At 52.4% G+C, this 19651-nt stretch overlaps 1 protein-coding gene across 3 annotated transcripts in view; it reads right to left on the bottom strand.

The window, feature by feature from the left end:
- Phactr3 (phosphatase and actin regulator 3) overlaps positions 1–19651 on the bottom strand; it is a 227463-nt gene that overhangs the window by 72715 nt on the left and 135097 nt on the right. For all 3 annotated transcript variants that reach the window (XM_052722405.1, XM_052722404.1, XM_052722406.1), the window contains exons 2-3: positions 10060–10221; positions 6647–6724 (exon numbers count right to left, since the gene is read on the bottom strand). In XM_052722405.1, coding sequence (XP_052578365.1) covers positions 6647–6724; positions 10060–10221 — 240 coding nt within the window. The remainder of the gene's footprint in view (positions 1–6646; positions 6725–10059; positions 10222–19651) is intronic.

The raw sequence follows: 19651 nt of genomic DNA, 5'->3' as shown, positions 1-19651 counted from the left end.
TGTCAGTGAGGATGAAAAAGCTTCCTGTGCCCCAATTTTAGCCAAACTGTAAGCCTGAAACTTACTCAATAGGTCGGACTAGCCAGCCAGTGAACACCAGAGGCCCAGCGGTCTCCGTCTCCTCTGTGGTGGGCTCACAGGCACCACCACCACACCCAGCTCTTTTACTTGGGTTCTATGCATCAAACTCATGTCCTCTTGATTGTATGGCAAATGCTTTACCACCTGAATTACCTCCCCACCTAAATAAACCAGTCTTCCTTTGCCAATATTGTTACCTAATTTCTTTTGGAATACAGGGAAGCTGAGGCAGGAGTTTCTAGAACCTCCAGTGCCTAAGAACAAAATGACTTTTCCGGGCACACAGCTCCAGGGAAGATAATCAGAATGACCCTTCTGAGATGCCCAAACCAATCTGATGGAAGGCACTCACAGTCTCCCATGTGAAGCTTTTGGCCCCCAGTTTATGGAGACAGATACAACACAGTGCGGCAGTGTGGCCTGCAGAGATTTCAGCCCTGGGGCACACCAGGGCGCTCTCCTGGCTGTGGTTCCCATCAGAGAAGTAGAGGATCCATTTATTTCAGGGCCAAAGCCCTCTCTTTTGCAGTCTTGCCTCCAACCCACTACACTGGGGGTCTCCAAGACTGCCCACTTCACCCCATCATGCTCTGCTGGACATTCCTCTAACATGCATCCCACCCAATGCCACCTAGCAGCACCTTAGCTTCCTTGTCTACAATGTGGGTTACTACTGGCTTCCTGAATGAGAATTAACTCTGCCAGTGGAATGTTCTAGTATAAGATAAGTGAGCCACAGGTGCCTGGTCTCCTTTCTGCTGATTGTGAAGAAGACAACAACGGAACTGGCCACCACCCCTGTGACAACAGCCTCAGAACAGAACAGTTCTCTCCCTAGGGTCCTTCCCAGGCCCCAGTCTCCTGACTGATCTAATTCCTTCCCTCAACCCTCAGGAGATCTGAACCTGACTAACTGTTCACTACCTTCCATCAGGGTACTTCCCTCTCCATGGGGGAAGAGTTGAAAGGCTGGTACAACCAGAGGTCTATACATCTATGCCTGGGGTGAGCTCCTCTTTGGGCCACGTCCCCTGCCCAGAGGTTCTGGCAAGGCCAGCTGCCTCTTCAAGAGACAGAACCAGCAGCAGATAATCCAAAGTGACCACTCACTGCTGGCCACCAGTAACCACTCACTGCCAGCCACGTGGCCTGCTCTCTCTCACAAAAGCCCTGATAAGCCTCAGAAGTCTTAGCAGGGACCAAAGGTATGCAGGCTGTGACCACATCTGCCTTCTGGCTCTTGCTGCCAGGGACAGATCAGCATAACCAATGACATAGGATCGGACATCACTAAGCTTGAGACTGAATTTTTAGTCCCCGTGACTGGCTTGCTTATTCTTGACACACCTTTGAGACAGTCTCTGTTGCCAGGCTCCGCAGGCATTGTGAAAATGTCATTACCCTAGAGAGTGACATGACATGATGCTGAGCACGGCGACCTGGGCATCATGAGGCTCTCTGGAATCCAAACACTGAAGTCTGACTAGTTTCTATGTGATAACAACAAGACAGGATGGGGTGTGTATGCTCCTGTGTGTATGTGTGTGTATGTGCTCCTGTGTGTGTGTACTCCTGTGTGTGTGTGCTCCTGTGAACATATGTGTGTTCCTGTGTGTATGTGTATGTATGTGCTCCTGTGTGTGTGTTCTTGTGTGTGTGCTCTTGAATATGTGCTCCTGTGTGTGCTATGTGTGTGTGCTCATGTGTGCATACCTATGTATACATGTACACACACATTCCAGAGTGCACGCGTGTTTTCAGTGTGCATGTGTGCTGTATGTTCATATGTCATCTGTGGCAGGTATGCTCACTGTGGCTGCTCAGTGAAACAGTTTGACAGACAGGAGGGTCAGCTTTACTGTCCCTGTCATGTCAGGAATGGAGGACTCAAAAGAAACACTCTTGTCCATTTGGCTGACATTGGTCCACAAGGAATTCATGCTGGGAGGAGGGGAAGGTGAAGTCTGTGCCAGCTCAGCTGGGGACCCGGGAAGAGACGCCACATGATCTTGACAACTTGTTAGACCACCTTGCTGGAGAGACAGCCGGGGCCTGTGGGGTTGAGGGGCCATGCCTTGACCAAATGGCCTTGCTGTGCACCCCATTGCCTTCTGTTTAAACATAAACCTCTTGTCAGGACCTAGGGAGCCACTGGACCCGCTCTGTTCTTCCCACTGAATAAATCTGCTTTTTCTCTACTGACGTGTCTCTTTAATTGGACTAATTGAGGACAGGTTGATGAACCTGACTTCTAAGAGACTGCCAGAGCCCAAGCCCTGACCCTAGCAACACCCCAACAACTCTGTTACCTCCACCAGGGTGGGTGCTGTGCCAGAGACAGGTGAGCATGTGGGGGGTCCTTCCACTCTGAGCCCCTCACTGTCCTGTGCAAGTATGAGCGAGGCAGCTGTTCACTGCTTAGTGGACTCAAGTCTGACAAAGGGCCCCGTCTGCTATTAATTACAACCATATCTCATCATCATCATCATCATCACTATAACAAACAACAGAAATAGCCAAAGCTGCCCCTGGAAGCCCAGTGGGTCCCAGCGAGGCTGCACAGGTACTGCAGGCCTGGAACCTCCATCTGTGCCGGCAGCTCAGCAGCCCTGCTGTCCCGTTCCGGGCCATGCATGGAGGTCCTGCCCAGAATCGCACTCAGTGAGAAGCTACAGTTCTCCAAATAGTCCTGGTGTCAGGGCCTGTTGCTAAGAAATTCTGAGTGGGGCCCATGCCCTGCTCCTCTCTCACTGGGTCAGCTGGCCTCCTCAGGTCAACCTTTCTCTCATCACTGCCCCTCGCTTCCCAGAGCTGCAAAGGGAATGCAGAGCTGTGCACCTGATTTATGCTGTGGGAGAGGAACCTGACGCAGACATGCACAGAAACACACACGTGCATACATGATCACAGTGGGAGCACTTGTGTGCGTACCAGGGAGCGTGCATGCAAATATCAGAAACCAGACAGACTTCCACTGTCCTACTCCTTGGGTCACAGCAATAACATAATGTGTCTCTTATAAAATATCCAATGCTGGGATACAGGAGTCCTTAAGTTACTGAAGAAAAGATTAGGTCGACAGGTGCAGGGTAAGGGAAGGGGCCGTTCCATAAATGGTATTGTCTGCCCCAGAAATGGGCAGGACCCTGTTCTTACTCCAGAAGGTGGGTTGGAGACCCACAGACACAGACACAGAAAATGGGCAGAGGAGGCTGAGTGGGAAAGGTCACCTCTCCTCCCCACAGCACAGTTGTCTGACGGTGTCACAAATAGGGTCCTTCCTGCAACCCAGCAGATGACGGGCACGGCAGAGATGTGAGGGACAGGGGGCCAAGGTACTCATGGAGTGTATTAGTTAACCACACCTGAAATAACGCACTAGGGGAGTGCAAAGTGTACCCGACACTCCTGGGGACGTACAGGGTCTCTCCTACCATCCGTGTTCAGAAACCAGGCGATCCCTCTGCCTGACTGCTTCAGAAGCAAGCTTCAGGAAGAGTGTGTGTGTCCATTTACAGTTGTGGGTGTGAGGTTCAGGACTCTCCAGGAAGATGACATTCAAGTTCTTGGGTCACTATGGATTCTGGGCGTGTCTAGGGTAATCCGTGGCCAGGTCTTCCCTCTCTCTCATTACCTCTTTGCAGCCTCCTGAGCTTCCTGGCAATGAAGTCTGGTCTGTGTGACAGGCTCCATGAGGGCGGTCGACCACAAGGGGGCACCCCTGGCTGCAGATTGATCCCATTTGCTTGGGAGAAGGCCAAGCTGAGCCAAAATCCATAACCCAGTCAGAAAGTTGGTCCCCACCCCAAATGCCACATCTACCCCAACCCCCACATCTACCCCCGCAGGAAAGGTGGAGGTGCAGTGATCCCTAGTCTTCATACTGACCCCTTCTGGGCTCCAGAGCTCCCTGACTTGGGAAGGTGCAGCAGTTACCAGGTGCCATGAAGTCCAATCCTGGCCTAAAAGAACCCCTGTGCTCCTGGCCCCTAGCTTGGCTCCACTCAAGGTCAGCATTTTACCCAGCAGGGGTCTGCAGCAGCGTTTGTGTATGTTTTACGGTGCATATTTAAAAGCAGGCAAAGGACTCCACCCCATAGGAGTCCTGGGAAAAGCAAGTCACCTGCCTGCAGAGACAACCTCTTGGGCCTTCTCTTTGCAGCCTGAGACCCCTGGCTTGGCTCACAAAGACAAGCTCTCTGCACACCCCCAGACCCTCTCCCGGGGACGGCCTGGGCACGCCCCTGTCACTCCAGTCCTGATACGTGCCTTCGTGCCACAGGGAAGAAAAGGGCATTTTGCACCTAAGCCCCTCTTCTCGCTCACTGCCCTCCAGCTCTTCTCGCCTTCTGGTCCCTTCCCTGAGCCCCTGAACCCTGGCACCTGGTACTCAGTGCTCCCAGGGCTGCTGGAGAGTCAGTCTCCACACCCAGGAGAGCCACTTCCCCACCATCTCTGCAGGAAGCTAGAGTTGGCCTGGAAGGCTTATCTAGTACTGTCTGTGGCCCTACCCTAGAGCACCACCTAATGTAAGTGCTGCCCAATAGCAGTGGGCTCCTGAAGGTGCCCAGGCGTAGCTCAGTAGGGACAAAACTAGCTCCCATGTATTCCTGTGCAACCAAATGAAAGCCACAAGCAACATCTCTCACACCTCCCACCATCCAACTCCCCCCCCAAGGCCTCCAAGTGCCCCATGGGTGTACTTCCTTACCATTCTTCTTTCCATTGTGATTTGTATTTGGAGGGCCCCCTGAAGCCTGTGTCCCCCACCCCCACCCCACCCACCCTGGCTCTGTATTCTGGGAGGACAAGTGTCTCAGTAGCTGGTGTGTTTGTCAACTAATACAGAGCCTGGCACAGAGTGGGCACTCCATAAAAATTTGCAGCACTGAGCTGGACGGTGGTGGCATACGCCTTTAGGAAAAGCCTGCAGGCGAGGAGACAGGGCAGTCAGACATACCATGCAAGCATGGGGACCGGAGCACAGATCCCCAGCGCTGAGAGAGACAGGCACAGAGGCAAGTGCACATAATCTCAGCATGGGGGGTTGGGGAGGGGAGCAGAGACAGGGGGATCTGTGCTGCTCACTGTCCAGCCACCCGAGCTGAGTCCATCGGAGACTTTGTCTCATAAAAGGTAGAGAGTGAGGGAGGCATGGAAGTCAACCTCTGACATGTACACACATGCATACATGTGCATATGCAACACACACACACACACACACACACACACACACACACACACACACACACAACTCTGGACACTTTGAAGACCCCCTCCAAATTAAAACTACTTCAGATTTCTACTCAGCAGTGACATTCCACCAGTGTCAGGAGACTCAGAGCTTTCAACATCCACAGGCCACAGGCCACCGGCCACGGGTCACAGAGCAGGGCTTCCTTCTGTGAGGAGCAAAGCACTAAAGGCATCATGTAATCACCCTGGCCAGTTGCCCCCTGAACATATAGCATCATCACAGTGTTCCAACCAAAACTCAGGAAGGGAGATGATGTGAGGAGCTGTGGGCTTCAGCCACATCAGAAAAAGACTCATTTACTTCCTAAGTTCCCTTCCCAATTCCTGGCACTTGGGTCAAATTGCAGACACCAGCAGAAAGGGGGAGACAGGAGTTTGATTGCATGCTACAGCTGTGGGTGGGGGGTGGCATTGGCACCCAAAGGCAAGGTAAGCAGAACACCCAGCCTACCCGACAGTCAGAAATGCTAGCTATGTGGCCAACACAGGGATAGTCATCATTTGTTCAAATCGAGGATTTCATGTGTGAATATGAAGAAAACTTAATGCTTAAATTAAAATCCATGGCTGCCACTTAGAGACAGACAGCAGGATGTTCAATGAGCGCCCTACACATGCCCTGGTGAACAGTCATTGGAAATGTCAGTGGAGGAGGTGGGTGCTCTGCTACCTCAGCTCCTGACTCAAGCCATCTCTCCACCCTTGGGGAACTGGAAGAGTCCCCACCTGGCCACAGGACACCCCCTTCCTTCCTCTGATGGATTCTCTGAGCTCTTCAAACCATCATACTCGACAGGCTCTACCACGGGCCCCAGCCCACGGGCCCACACCCCTGAAGACCCTGCCTCCTGTCCTCTACGCCCCTGTGACTCCACCCCATGGGCCCACACCCCTGAAGACCTGCCTCCTGTCCTCTATGCCCCTGTGACTCCACCCCACGGGCCCACATCCCTGAAGACCCTGCCTCCTGTCCTCTACGCACCTGTGACTCCACCCCACGGGCCCACACCCCTGAAGACCCTGCCTCCTGTCCTCTACGCACCTGTGACTCCACCCCACGGGCCCACACCCCTGAAGACCTGCCTCCTGTCCTCTACGCCCCTGTCCTCTACCCCCCTGTGACACCACCCCATGGGCCCACACCCCTGAAGACCCTGCCTCCTGTCCTCTACACCCCTGTGACTCCACCCCATGGGCCCACACCCCTGAAGACCCTGCCTCCTGTCCTCTACGCCCCTGTGACTCCACCCAGTGTCTTCTATGCCCTGGGGACTCCACTTAGGTCTGCCCCTCCCAGGAGCCCACTTACCTTGCTCCATCATCTCCAGCAAGCCCTGCTTGATGAGCTCCTCCCGGCCTTGCCTGCCGGCCATCTTCTTCTCCAGTGCTGCAGGACACAAACGCCCAGTTAAGTGACAGCTGGAGGCAGTGCAGGCCCGCCACACCACCACCATGTGCTGCTCTGGGTGAACAGGAAGACATGAGCAGAGACAGTAGACACCTGAGGCTGGGGACCTGCCCACTGCCAGAGCCTGGAGTGCAATTCTGAGTTTGCTACCTAAGCCATCTAATAAGCAGTGTCCCCAAACTCCAGCCATAGGAAAGCGGGTTCAGGGTCATGCTCAAGAGATCATTTCTGCAGTGTACTATCATGATTCCCTCCTCGACTCTGGCTCCAAGGCCATGTTCACCCTCTATGACAGCTCCTTCACTCACAGACAATGAAGCCACCCTCCCTTTACCCCCAGTGCTCAGGATACCCTTCTGTGGCTAGTGCCAGCTTTCACGGACTCTGTCAGTGCATCTCTCCTTAGGAAGCATCTTCTAGCCAACCCCAGGTAACAGCATTCAGAGGATCCACCACCACACTCTGGTCAACCCACTTCTGACTCTCTCTGGGGTATTCCCAGAAACCATGCTAGGACACAGGACATTGCCTGCACTGACTTAGGTCCAGCCAAAGATACACACACACACACACATACACACACACACACACACACACACACACACACACACACACACACACACACACACACACACACCCTACCTTCATTTGTCCACAGGTGAACCTCAAATACAAAACCACATAGCTGCTTAGGTCCTAGATGCTTTCTTTGAAAGCTCAGAGTGGAGTCTACTTGTCAGTGGGGTCCCAATAATTGACTATGTGGAGCAAAACTCTGACAGGTGGCTAAGAACACAGCCAGCCCACCTGTCAGAGCTCAGAGTACCCACAAGGGCTGACAATGCAGAGGATATGTTCTAAAGTATTTAGCAAGCATGGACTTCAAGCCATGTTCTGAGTTAGGTGCTGGGAGTTCCCTGAAGGAAAAACCAATCTGTCCCCATCCTTGTAGAGCATGGGATGATAAGGCCTTCTGCCCATTACAGCTGATCTCACAGTGACTGAGCACCTACTCTGCCCCCTGTGTATCAAGCATTGAGCAGGACAGGCCTGGTCTCTACTTGTGACCAGCAGGCATGGGTGACAGGAGGACACATGTCTACAGGCTGAAGTGTGGAATCAGAAGCAGGGAAGGGAGCCCACTGGGGCCACCTGGGTGAAGGATGACAGGGATTCAGGATGCTGCAGGAACAAGACACTTTGAGGTTCCTTTCTATAGCCTCAACTTCCAAACCAATTTCCAGTGTCAGTGGTGTGGAGGAGGGGCAATGAGGGTTGATTGGAGGACAGGCTGAGAAGGGAGGGGGAGGAAGAGAGAGGGTCTGAGGCACTCAGGTCAGCCCTCCCTTGCTTGTCCCTCGGAGGTTCCAACTGGGCAGGTTGGACAAAGGACATTGCTTGCACTGACTCAGGTCTGATCGCTGACCCAGAGTCAGCTAAGGACAGCAGACCCACTTGCTCTTTAAAGCTCAGAGGCCTCTGCCTTGCCTCATCCTAAGGTCAGGACTAGACATGTTAAAATTTACAACATCAAAAGGTAGGGGGGATGAGAATAAGGATGTGGGATACAGAGTGCTGTCACCCAATTTCCAAATGCTTAAGTGGGGAACCCAAGGGCAGGGCTACCACAGGTGTCACCTAGAGAGTCTCTGTGCCCTTTCAGGGTCCCCAGAGCAGCTTGACAACCCCAGGCAGGAACAGCGCTGCAGAACCTTGAGGACCAGAGCAACTGACCCAGTCTTCCCAACCTTCCAATTCCTCAGCACCTCAGGGTCACAGAGGTCACCTGCTCTGGCCCCTGGCCTCCAGTACATCCCTGGCCAGTGGCAGGACCTCAGAGATGGGGCCCAGCTTTCCATCTGCTTACTGCCTGGCACACTGGAAGTACTTAGGAATGCTCGAACAGTTCATCTTGTTTTCATTCTTCCCAAGAATAATTTGTCAATCAACTTCTTGAGTGGTTAAAATAATTTGGGAAGTTGCATACCCAAGAGTGACCGCCAAGCCCTCTGCTGCATCTTACATTGCCCCCACCCAGGCTGGATGCTATGGGTGCCTAGGACTTTGTCTCCAGCACTCTCCAAGGCCTCAAGCATGTATCTCTTTAGAGCTGGGCAGGAAGTTGGGGCCCCTGGGACCCCAGAGGCAATAGCCTGAGACAGGCACTTGCCAGGCATGTCCCTGGGGCTGGGGACGAGCTGCACACGTACAGCAACCTCACTAATTGCTTACAGCTGCAGCTAATAGGCAAGCGGCTCCATGGGAGGGCCCTAAGGCCCAGGCTTCTTGGCTCCTGGGGTTGGTGGCTCTGGAAGCTGAGGCTAAGTTTCTAAGGGACCAGGGTTGGTAGCCGGTGCTCAAGTTCCCACCAGCACTCCCTGCCCTGGGTGAACAGCATCCTCTCTGAGTCCTTTCCTCTCTCAAAGTGGGGTAGGCTCACACGAGAGAGGGGTCCTCACAGAGGGATGCACACTTGCCACATGCTGCCAGCCCCTGCTCAGCAGCACCTGATGCTGTGGCCTCTCATTTGGCCATTCTGTCCTGGACACCATGCCACAGTGCACTCTTGGAACCACTGGCTGATTCTGAGTGGCAGAGGCAATGGGACAACATGGGGCAACCCCACTTCCCTCCCAGCTGGGTCTGAAGGTGCAGGACAAGTGAGTGGGGGACCTTCTGGATCTTTGGGTAGGAGATGGTGGGGAGAGCATCCCTAGACCGTGCTTATAACTGGGGTGCAAGCCTGTCTGCTCAGGCAGAAACTGCACCACAGCATGGATCTTGACCCCAGGCAGATCCTAGGATCAGTGAGGGCCATAACTAGGCCCCTGCTTCATCTGAATGGGAGGATCAGAGCCATGAAACAGTCATTTGTGAGCTGAGGGCTTGTGGATGTGATCTGTGAGTGAGAACAGTAGCCCTCGGGGCTGGAGTGATGGCTCAGCAGTTAAGAGCACTTGCTGCTCTTCCAGAGGACCTGGGTTCAGTTTTCCGCACTCACTTTGGCAGCTGACAACTGTCTGTGACTCCTGTTCCTAGGGATATAACCCCCTTTCCTGGCCTCTGCGGGCACCAGGAATGCACATGGTTCACACACATACACATACATTCAGGCCGAACACTCATACACATAAAAATAAATCTTTAGTTAAAGTCAGCCAGTGGCACTGCAAGGCCATGGCCAACCCTGTGTGACCTGTGCGACCACCCCTACCAGGTGGCCAATGAAATGCAGTCACCAGAGGGAGGCTGCACAGCTCTGTGTGATGTGGGGACTGCCAGCTCGTGTCACCCTCCACTCTCCAGGCCCTTACCTGACGTCGTCTGCTTCAGCTTCTCGTTTTTCTTTTTCCTCCATTTCCACGGTTTGAAGATCCGGCCCAGCGTGGCCAGCTTACTGTTCCTCCGCACAGGGGGAGTTCGAATCCCTGAGACCAGAGGCTCGGAGCGTGCTGGGGGAGTTTGGTCCATCTCATCTGCAAGACAAGAACAGGGACAGTTCTCAAGGGATGATTATCAGGCTCTGGGGACTCAGGCAATCTTCCCACCTTAAGTGACCTCATAAAGCATATAGCTCAGGGAATAGGCCCAGCACTGGACTTTCTCTAGGCCTCCTCTGACATAGTGCACACAGGAGGCAGGGTAATTCACGAGTGGTGTGATCCATTTTCCTTCTATGGAGACCCTTCCTCCTTAGCCCTCACGGTTCACAGCCCTTGCCCACCCTACCTCTTTGCCATGGCTGACTGAATGATGAACTACCTTCTGCCTCAGGACCTTTGTACATGCTGTGCCTACTGCCCACACTGCTTTCTTTCCCAGTTTTCCTCTACCTCAGTCAGGGATATCCAGGTTTCGACACTAGATGTGACATTGTCATCTACAAATGTGTTGGGCCATAGCTATTCTGGGGTGTATGCTGCTTGTGGAATGTAGATTAAACACACAAACACACATAGTGGATGTAAACAATGTACTCAGAGAAGTGTTTTTTTCACTCTAGGAAATCTTCATCCTCTTCCTGCCCAGACTGGGCCAAGCCCTTGGCTTATGCACTATACACACATGCATCAAAGAAGCACAAAGTCCCCTGAACTGCCTTCTCCTGTTCATCAGCTATCCAAGAGCTGGGTAGAGACCAGGCCCAGCTGCAGAACACAACACAGGTCTGGCCATCAGACCACCACAGGGGACGGCTGCAGAGCAAGCCGACCCTCCTTGCTGGTGACTCAGGACATGTGCACACAGTGGAAGGTGCACACAGACGGATGGCCTAGGAAATTCCAGGCAGTGCAGTGTGTCATGCTAGAGACGGGTAGCAACCTGCAGGTCCCCCTGTTACCTGTGGTCAGGGTCTGGGCAAGGTGTTCCCAGACTCCTGGTCTCCTATTCAAGGAACTGAGATAAAAGCTAAGCCATTTTTGCAAAAGTAGTGAGGAGGCAGAGTTACTTAGATCAGAGGGATAAAGGAACAGTGGGTCTCATGAGTCAAGGACCCAATGATATGTGTTTTGTGGTTCCTTTTGTGGGGTTCAAGAGAAGGAGGGGCTGATTGCTGTGAAGCATAGTGAGGGCCATTCTCTATTCTGAATGATGAATTAGGTCATGCAGTCATTTCTCTACCGTGCATGATGCTTCTGATTTTTATCACACGTGTGTCTAATTATGCATTGGCATAAGATGATAAGTAGGGGGCTTTCTCCCTAAAAGTTGACTTTGAGGACATAGTTTTCCTTACCACAAACGTACCCCAAAATGAGTTCAGGTCAGATCATCCTATTCTGGTCTCATACCTGGACATAGAGTATGATAGAATGGAACTATCTTTAAGTTTGGCGGTTGTCAAGGGAAGAAAAACGGCCCTTGTTCAGCAAGGAGTGTATGTGCACCCCAATACAGGCAGGAGCCTGGGTGGGGTTCAGGAGCATTTTTTGTAGAGGGGTATGTGGATGTAGTTCAGGCAGGTAAAGGAGCTGGGTTGCCAAGTGTGTTACTACAAGAGGGGGTGTTTACCCAAATAAGTGGCATCCAGGTTTCTCAGTTATCCCTATGCTTGCCTGCCTCAGATCCACTGGGGACGGGCTAGCTTGCTCTCATCTCCCTAACCAGGATACAGATGTGGAAGAGAATCAGGCAAAGCCATGAGCACAGACAGAGACAGACCCAAGGAGAACCACTAGGTCAAACCACCATGCAAGGTGGGCATAAAGATGCAGAGGCAGAGGCACGGGGGTTGCTGCAAGTTTGAGACAGCCTGGGCTACATCAGGAGTTTCAGGCCAGCCATACACACAGGGAGACCCTGTCTCAGAAAACTCGAAAAATGTGTGTAAAATCATGCCACACATGCTACTTCAGTGTGCAGTCCAAGCTGGTGTGTACAGAGGATGCATTTGTACCTGTAGAGAATCAAAGGATCGCTGCTGGGGCTGGGCAGAAGGAATGGGGACACCCCACACAGGATGTTTCAGAGCCTCTGACACATCGGGCTTTGTTAGAAGTTCAGTTCAGATGAAAAACAAAATTCAACAAGAATGGGCTACAGAGACGACTGGGTCCAGAGCAGTGCCACCACTATCTGCTCACCCTGGATCCCCATCCAGCCGTCACAGCTTAAACAAGAGTCCAAGCAACCACCCTAGAGGATCCCTCCCGTCACTTCCAACAGTGCTCGGGACCTGAATCCCACCCAGGCTCTTGGGAAGAAGCTGCAGACCTGACTGGAGGCACTGGATCTTGACCAAAAGCTCCTTTACCACTCCCAAGCCCCCACACCATGCCCATGACCACACTGCCACCCCGAACCTCCCACAGCCTGGGGTCCATTCACCACCAGGGAAGGAACTGAGATTCTTGGTCTGAACAGACTCCAGAGCTGCAGCAAGGCCTGGAGAGCCAGGCAGAGCTCTGGGTGCGACTGTGCCTCAGAAGCGCCAGGCTCTGGGAGGTGAGGGAGAGCCAGTCTTTGGAACCCCAATGGGTTAAGAGCTCAATCAAGCTTTCAGTCAAGACTTTCTACAGCCCACTTTCTCCACCGTCCGCTGCACACTGGCAAAGCAGGAGCTGCAGATGTCAGGTGGGAAGGGCTAGCACGAGGCAGATCCTGAAGGCTCTCAGATTCATGACTTCCCGTGTTTTACTCAGGATGAGCCTAGGGCTGCTCTGTTAATGTGACCTCCGTGCAGGTACCCACAAACCAGTAAGTAAGGGGGTCCCAAGCTGACATTCCTCACACAGTGTCACAAGGTAACAAAACACCTGACAAAGAATGAGGAACAGAGGACCCTACCAGGGACAAGGACAGCTGAACGGTGTAGGTCAGTCTTGGACGGCTCCCACCATCACTTCCCCAGGGCCACACAGTCCGTGCTGGATGCAGACAGTCTCTTCCTTCCCAAGGCAATCTATCCCATGATCCTCCCCTTCCCTTTCCTTCCTCCACCCCCCGGTGCCAGATGGGTATGGCACTGCCAGTCTGTTGGTCCCAGCAACATTCTTGTCCCAACAGGACACAGGATAGGAATAGGCCATGTCTCCTAAACCTCTGGCTCACGCAATGGAGATGTTGACTCATGCATTTGATGGTGGTATCTTGCTTCCTCTATACCCTGGAGCAGTCACCAGAGAGGCACATGGTACGGAAGGATAAGGGTGTCTCAGAGGGAATCTAGAGGAAGGGGAGTCTGGGTGGGGATGTCCATCAAGGTGACTAGTAGATTCCCACAAGAGACACCATGAGGGCTCTGGAGGAGGACACATACGGCTGAGCCTCCTAGCAGCCGGGGTAAGAAGCAGCACACATAGATTAAACTACAAGTCAGCCAAATGACTCCTTTATTATTACCCAGACCACTAGGACCCTGGCCAAAGTGCTAGCATCTCAGCCCCATATATCTACACTGGACTTGTGCTCGGTGTTCTGTGAGCCTTAGACATAGGTAGCCAGTTACATCACTTCCTACTCAGCCCCACCTCCAGGGCTTCCTGGCCAGGGGGACACAAACTGCCAGTATAGTCTGTGCTCTGTCATGCCCCGGCCATCATCACTGCCCAGCCTTCATGATAGTACACACTCACGGCTGGTGTGCTCTGCCATGGCCCTGCCCAGCCTCAAGACAGTACACTCAGGGCTGGTGTGACTGCAAGAACACAAGGCCAGAGGCAGCCCTGCTCCCCATCCTGGCCCTGATGCTTAGTAGTAAAACAAAGTGTTGGCCATTCTCCTACCATCCTTGTGCCCTCTCTGCACTCTGGTCTGTCATGGGTGGGGACATCTGTCTTTGCTGTGACATATGACTCGCTTCTACATGGGGTGAGGAAGAGTGGGCGGGAGGGCCAGCTTCTCCCTCCTCCTCCTCCTCCTCCTCCTCCCCTCATCTTCCTCTTCTTTAGCCATCTTCTCTTTCTTCTCCTAGGCCTCCTCCACGCCCCCCCCCCCTCCAACGTTCGCACTATCACTGTCAACATCACCAGTCTGCTGGGATCCCCCAGCCTCTCCGAGGGCCTTCACGGCTATCAGCTCTCACAGGTTCAGGGAGGGACACCCTGCGACTCTGGCACACATTCAGCCTCCCTGCACAGAGGAGAGCAAGGGGCACTTTGGCTTCTGATCAGACTACATTCCTCCCTTCACTTAAGAACTCATCCATCCATCCACCCAGCCATCCATCCATCCATCCATCCACTCTACCATTCTGCAAAAATGCACTGGCACCAACTGTGCACCAGGGATTTGCTAGGGATAGCATGTAAAGAGGAGGGGAAAACACAGAGCACCTTCCTTCCTAGGTTGTAGTCCCTGTGGGGCAGGGAATAGAGATAATTAGTAGGTATAGAATGTGCTCATCTATAGAAGGCAGTCACGGTCCCTGACATTCTCTACTGCCCATTTCTTCACCTGCCTTCACCCCATCCATCACCTACCATGGGTACCACATCATATACATATTCACATTGTGTGTGCTTGCATGGTCATGGAGGTCTCCACTTTTCTCATCTCATCTCCCACTGGAAGCTCCAGGACAGAGTTCTGGTCAGGGAATGTAGGCACAGTACATGCAAGATGGGACCAAGGAGCTCCTGATCCAGAGTTGGGGCTGCATGCTGACCCTGCCAGCAGGAAGTATCGGAAAAGCTGCACAGAGTTCCTACGTCAGAGGAAGTTGGTGTCCCTGTAGTGTGGGCTATGCAGCTCAGAGAATATCTCAGGAGAGGGATGCAAAGGGTGAGAAGCAGGACTCCATGAGACATTTGACCCTTGATTAACAACTCAGCAGGGAGCTACTGCAGAATTTTTGGCTCAGAAATTCCATGTATGGCACCCAATGAATCACACAACATAGAGCAGTTGCTCCTTGTGGCCCTCACACCATCAGGGAATCAAAGGGCTTCATGGGGGAGGGGTGGGACAAGCTTGCAGAGGTCCAAAAGCTGCGTACTTGGCCTCCTAGCCTCTTCCTACCCTGAGTGTCTCAAACCTCCGGCCAGGAGGGAATCCAGGAGCAGAAAGGTCAAGATGCGTGTCCTGGCATTTGGAGAGAGATTTCCTTCAAACACCTCAGCAGAGATGGGCAAGTGTCTTGAACTTGTGTATAGAAAATTCACTGAGTAGGAGAGAAACCTTGTGCTGACTGAGCAGGTAGGACACCCCCACCCACCCCCACTCCGTGACTATGCTGACACACAGGGAATATGCCATGTGCACATCTTCGTAAATATTTAGCAAGGACCATGGGTGTGTCTACAGAGGGAGGGCACAGGTGAGCATCCTGATGTCTCCTTCCTGTGAGTTCTTTCTGGAGCCTGTCCCTGGAGTAACAGACACCACCTTCTCCTGGTAAGGAGACTCTGGGAGGTGCAAAGGCCTCATTAGTGGGTCCCATTAGCAGGTCTCTGGTAACACAGCAATGCTAACTGCCTGTGGGCTACCTCTGCCACCTCTGAGGCATTAGCAGCTAATTGCTGTAACACCACTTTCCATATCTAGTGGCTGCCTCCCATGTGCCCCTGTGGTAACCTTGAGAGAGGCTTCCCTCCTGAGACTCCCAAGTGATGGAAGGGTTGGGTCTACTCTGATGACTTATTTACATGCAGAGACACATCCAGCCCCATGGACAACTCTCATCCCGCCTGCCCCACCTCGGGTTCAGGATAGCCCATGCACAGTGCCCATGAAGGCAAGCATCCAAAGCATTTCTGGGTCCCACATCTGGCTGGCTTCAATAAACTGCAGGGCTGGTTTCTATGCCTATTGCAGGGAAATCCTGGTCCCAAGCCCTTATTCATAGAATCATCACCCTCTGAGCCCCTGTCCCCTCAACTCATTCTACAACACTCACAGATGCTAGAATGAATACCTGCTCAGCCAGAGATGCCAGGATACAGGCCCCTAAAGGCTGGAACCAGGACCATCCCAGTCCATCACTCTGATACCCAAGCAGAATGTCAACGGGCATTTCTGCTTCTCCTCAGCAGCCCTACCCCTCTTTCTCTCTCTACCAAGACACCTTCCCTTCTAAATGCTGTGAGAAGAGCCCCCCACCTCCCTGGGGAATGAAGTCAGACACTTGGGACCCAGTGGCCTCGGGGTGGCAGGTACTGTCTACACCAGACCACAGTGGAAAAATGGTTTTCTCCTTGATTTCTTCGTTCATTCACTCACACACTCACTTATCAAGTGTCTGAAGAGGGCTTCTGTGTACCAGCACGGTTCAGACTTCCAGACAGAGCAACGGGTGCCATCATCCTCCAAGGTGTTATCTTCTGAGAGAATGAAAGGTCGGATATGGAAGCCCCTAGTAACTGCAGAATGGGATGGAGAACTTTGCATTCTGTGCGAAGTCTTGCCCTCTCCCATAATCCAACCGAGAATACCAAAGAAACATCACAATGGAACAAGGCCTGGTGCTAGATCTAAGAGTTCCCAAGTGGTGCTGGGCACTGTCTTTACCACAGAGATTGCTGACCTCAAGGAAAAGCAGGAGGAGCCAGGACAGGACCTGCTGCTGGAGGAACTCTTGGAAAGTGCCATGAAAGCTGCTGAGGGTGGGTGAGGTGGGGCCTTGCACTCAGGCACTCCGATAGGAGTGAGAAGAGTGTAAAGGGTGCAGGATCCCAAAGGCCTGGCTTTCCTGGGAGTGCAGAGTGGGGACAGAGCCAGCCCCAGATGCTGGAGCACCCCGAAAAAAATATGAACATATAAGACTCAGATGTAGCCGAGGTATCACAGTGACAGTTTGTGACTGCTACCCACACACAAACAAGTACACACCAAACCACCCAATCAGCATCAGCATCTCATTGAAAATAATCTCTAATTTAAAAAAATTAAATTTGTTAACATTGATACATGAAAAACAAACATTTGCTAGCAGGAGTCTGTGCACTTGGATTTGAAAGATCATAGGCTAGAGTACAGAGCAGAGAACTCAGTCAAGAGTGGTGTGTGGCCGTGACAAGTGTCCTGAGGACCCCAGGGAATCAGTGAGGGCCCTAGTGTCAGACCAGTCTTGAGACCACGGTGGGTGGCAGACCATAGGCTGACAGGGGTGAAGGTAGGAGGCCCCAGGACAAGACCTCGAAGTCAGGAAGCAAGGCTTTCTGTGTTCTTCCCACTGCTACACGCAGTGTTCTGTCCTTTGCTCCTAACATGAACTACCACCTTCTACCCCTTCCAACCCCAGCAGGTGGAGCACTGCTTTCATCCTTGTGCCCGCACTGGGAGGAACCAAGATGTTCTGGAGACATCTGTGCCCTCCCGTCCATCCGCGCAATCAGACTAGCGAGACAATCGACTCCAAGGAATTGTGATTTCTTCCCCTTGAGTCTCGTCATGGGAAAATGGAAAGGCTGAAGCCTGTAGCCAGCCACAGGAACTTATCTCCCAGGAAGAGATTCGCTCAGTTCTGATGGCTTGTCAGACCCCGTTGCAGGAGAACCTGGAGCCCAGACATGACTGACTGGTCAGTGATGGGTGGGATCACACTTTGACCAGGATTGCTTAGCTAGGCAGACCTCTTGCCCTCTGTTTAAATCTAAACCTCATGGCAGGACCCAGAATATAGACTAGGGGGTCACTGAACCTCTGTTCCTCTTCCCAGTGTGGCCACACTGAATAAATCTCCTTTCCCTGCATTTACATTTACTTTGTCTTTAATTGACCTGTTGAAGACTGGTGGCCAAGTCTGGCTTGTTAGGACTGCCAGGACCTAGGCTCTGACCCTAACAGCTCTAGTAACATCACCACTGCATGACTGTGGACAGTGACTCTCCTGATTCTGAGCAGTGATGGAATGCAATGAGCGACAAGAGCCAGACCCTCATCTTACCCCTGTATACCCCGTCAGCTGATCACCAGTTGCCTTTAGAGAGAAAAGTGAGGCAGAGATTGGGACTTGGGGACTAAACCACCAATGTGACCTGAAACAGAATCTCTGGAAGCATCGGGGGCCAAAAGGCCCATTGCCTATGGTAAGGTAGCAGGCTCGAGGTTTCACAGTCATCCCTAAAGTGCCCAACATGCTTGGGTACGAACCTGCAAAACCAAACTTGAGAAGTTTCAAGTCTCATATGCAAAAGCACCCCAACTGTGACCTCCAGACCTGGAAAACTGCCGAGTGACATAGCAACAGCTCGTTGTCCTGTCAAGCATGCTCAATAAAGGCAAAAGAGGGCCACGCCCGTACAACCTCCAGGATTAGTGCCCGCCCCCAGGCTTCTCTTATGCACTACTTAGTGTAGAGGCAGGAACTGGCCACTGCAGGGGGTGATGCTAAGAAGTTTATAAGGGGGTTGGGAAGGATGCTAAGATGTTCATGTAAAAAGTAGGGGACAGTAATATTCCTATTTGTTTTTTTGGAGACTGCAGGCTGTTTCCTCCCTCTGGGTCAGCTTACCCAACCACGCACCTTGGACCCCATCAGAGTTCACTTGGACAGAAACTCTATCCTCTGACTTTTCAGTGTGGAGTGAACAGGGGCCTTCCTATAAGAAAATACACCCCCTAGACCCACACAGTTCCCAACTCTGCACCCTGCCAGGACCTGCAAATGGACAGAACGGAAGGGTGAATGAGGATAAGGGGAAGAGATTAAGGCTGGGCACACACTCAGATGAAACATACTGTGGTCTCTCAGGCCTGGGAGCCTCCTGGGGCCCTGAATTCAACAACAACCTTAGGCCCTGCAGCACCAACCCATCGGGAACTGGACTGGCACCCTCATCTCCTCTCTCCTGCCGCATTGCGCACCTGCTAACACGCATTCCTGGGGGCCCAAGGGGAGGCTGCTGAAAGCTCCTGGTTCCTGCTGGGGCTAACAGCGCCAGGAGGCAGGAAGCCTGGGAACAAAAGCAGATAATCAACATTTGCGTCTGAGGTAGGCAATGGAGCCCACACTATCTGACCTAGTTCACCCTCAGACACTATCTGAACTAGTCGGTGACACTAGTTCATGACACTGGTGTTGTCTACAGGATATTCCAGGTGACCCCACAGATGCTCTGTGTATGGGATGAAGAAGTAGCTAAGAAACACCGTCTACACAACAAAGTCCCTCTTGAAAAGTCCCACTCCACACTGGCACAGTAAAGGCTCTGAGAAGTCCTGTAGTAGGCAATCCTGGTCATCCTGTTTGATCCTGCCTGACAGTAACAACTCCACAAACTGCTGAACAGAAGAAGAGCTGTAAGACCAGAATCACTGTCCTCCAGTTAAGAAACGTTAATGATTATTTCTTATTTTGAAAACAAAAGTCTTCCCTAATATTTGTGCTACAAAGTTAATAAGAATTCTCCAAGATCATATGAGAAGCTGGTTCTCAGAACCTCTAAGCCTCCGCTGCCCAAAGCCCTGTCTGTACCCAGCAGTCATACTGAAATCAAGGCATGAAAAATGGCCACCATTGCCACC

This window comes from Peromyscus californicus, unplaced genomic scaffold (assembly GCF_007827085.1).
Source record: "Peromyscus californicus insignis strain IS unplaced genomic scaffold, ASM782708v3 Scaffold_7__1_contigs__length_154581171, whole genome shotgun sequence".
NCBI lineage: Eukaryota > Metazoa > Chordata > Mammalia > Rodentia > Cricetidae > Peromyscus > Peromyscus californicus.
Note: the sequence above shows the minus strand (reverse complement) of the source record. Positions and strands in the feature narration are given on the sequence as shown.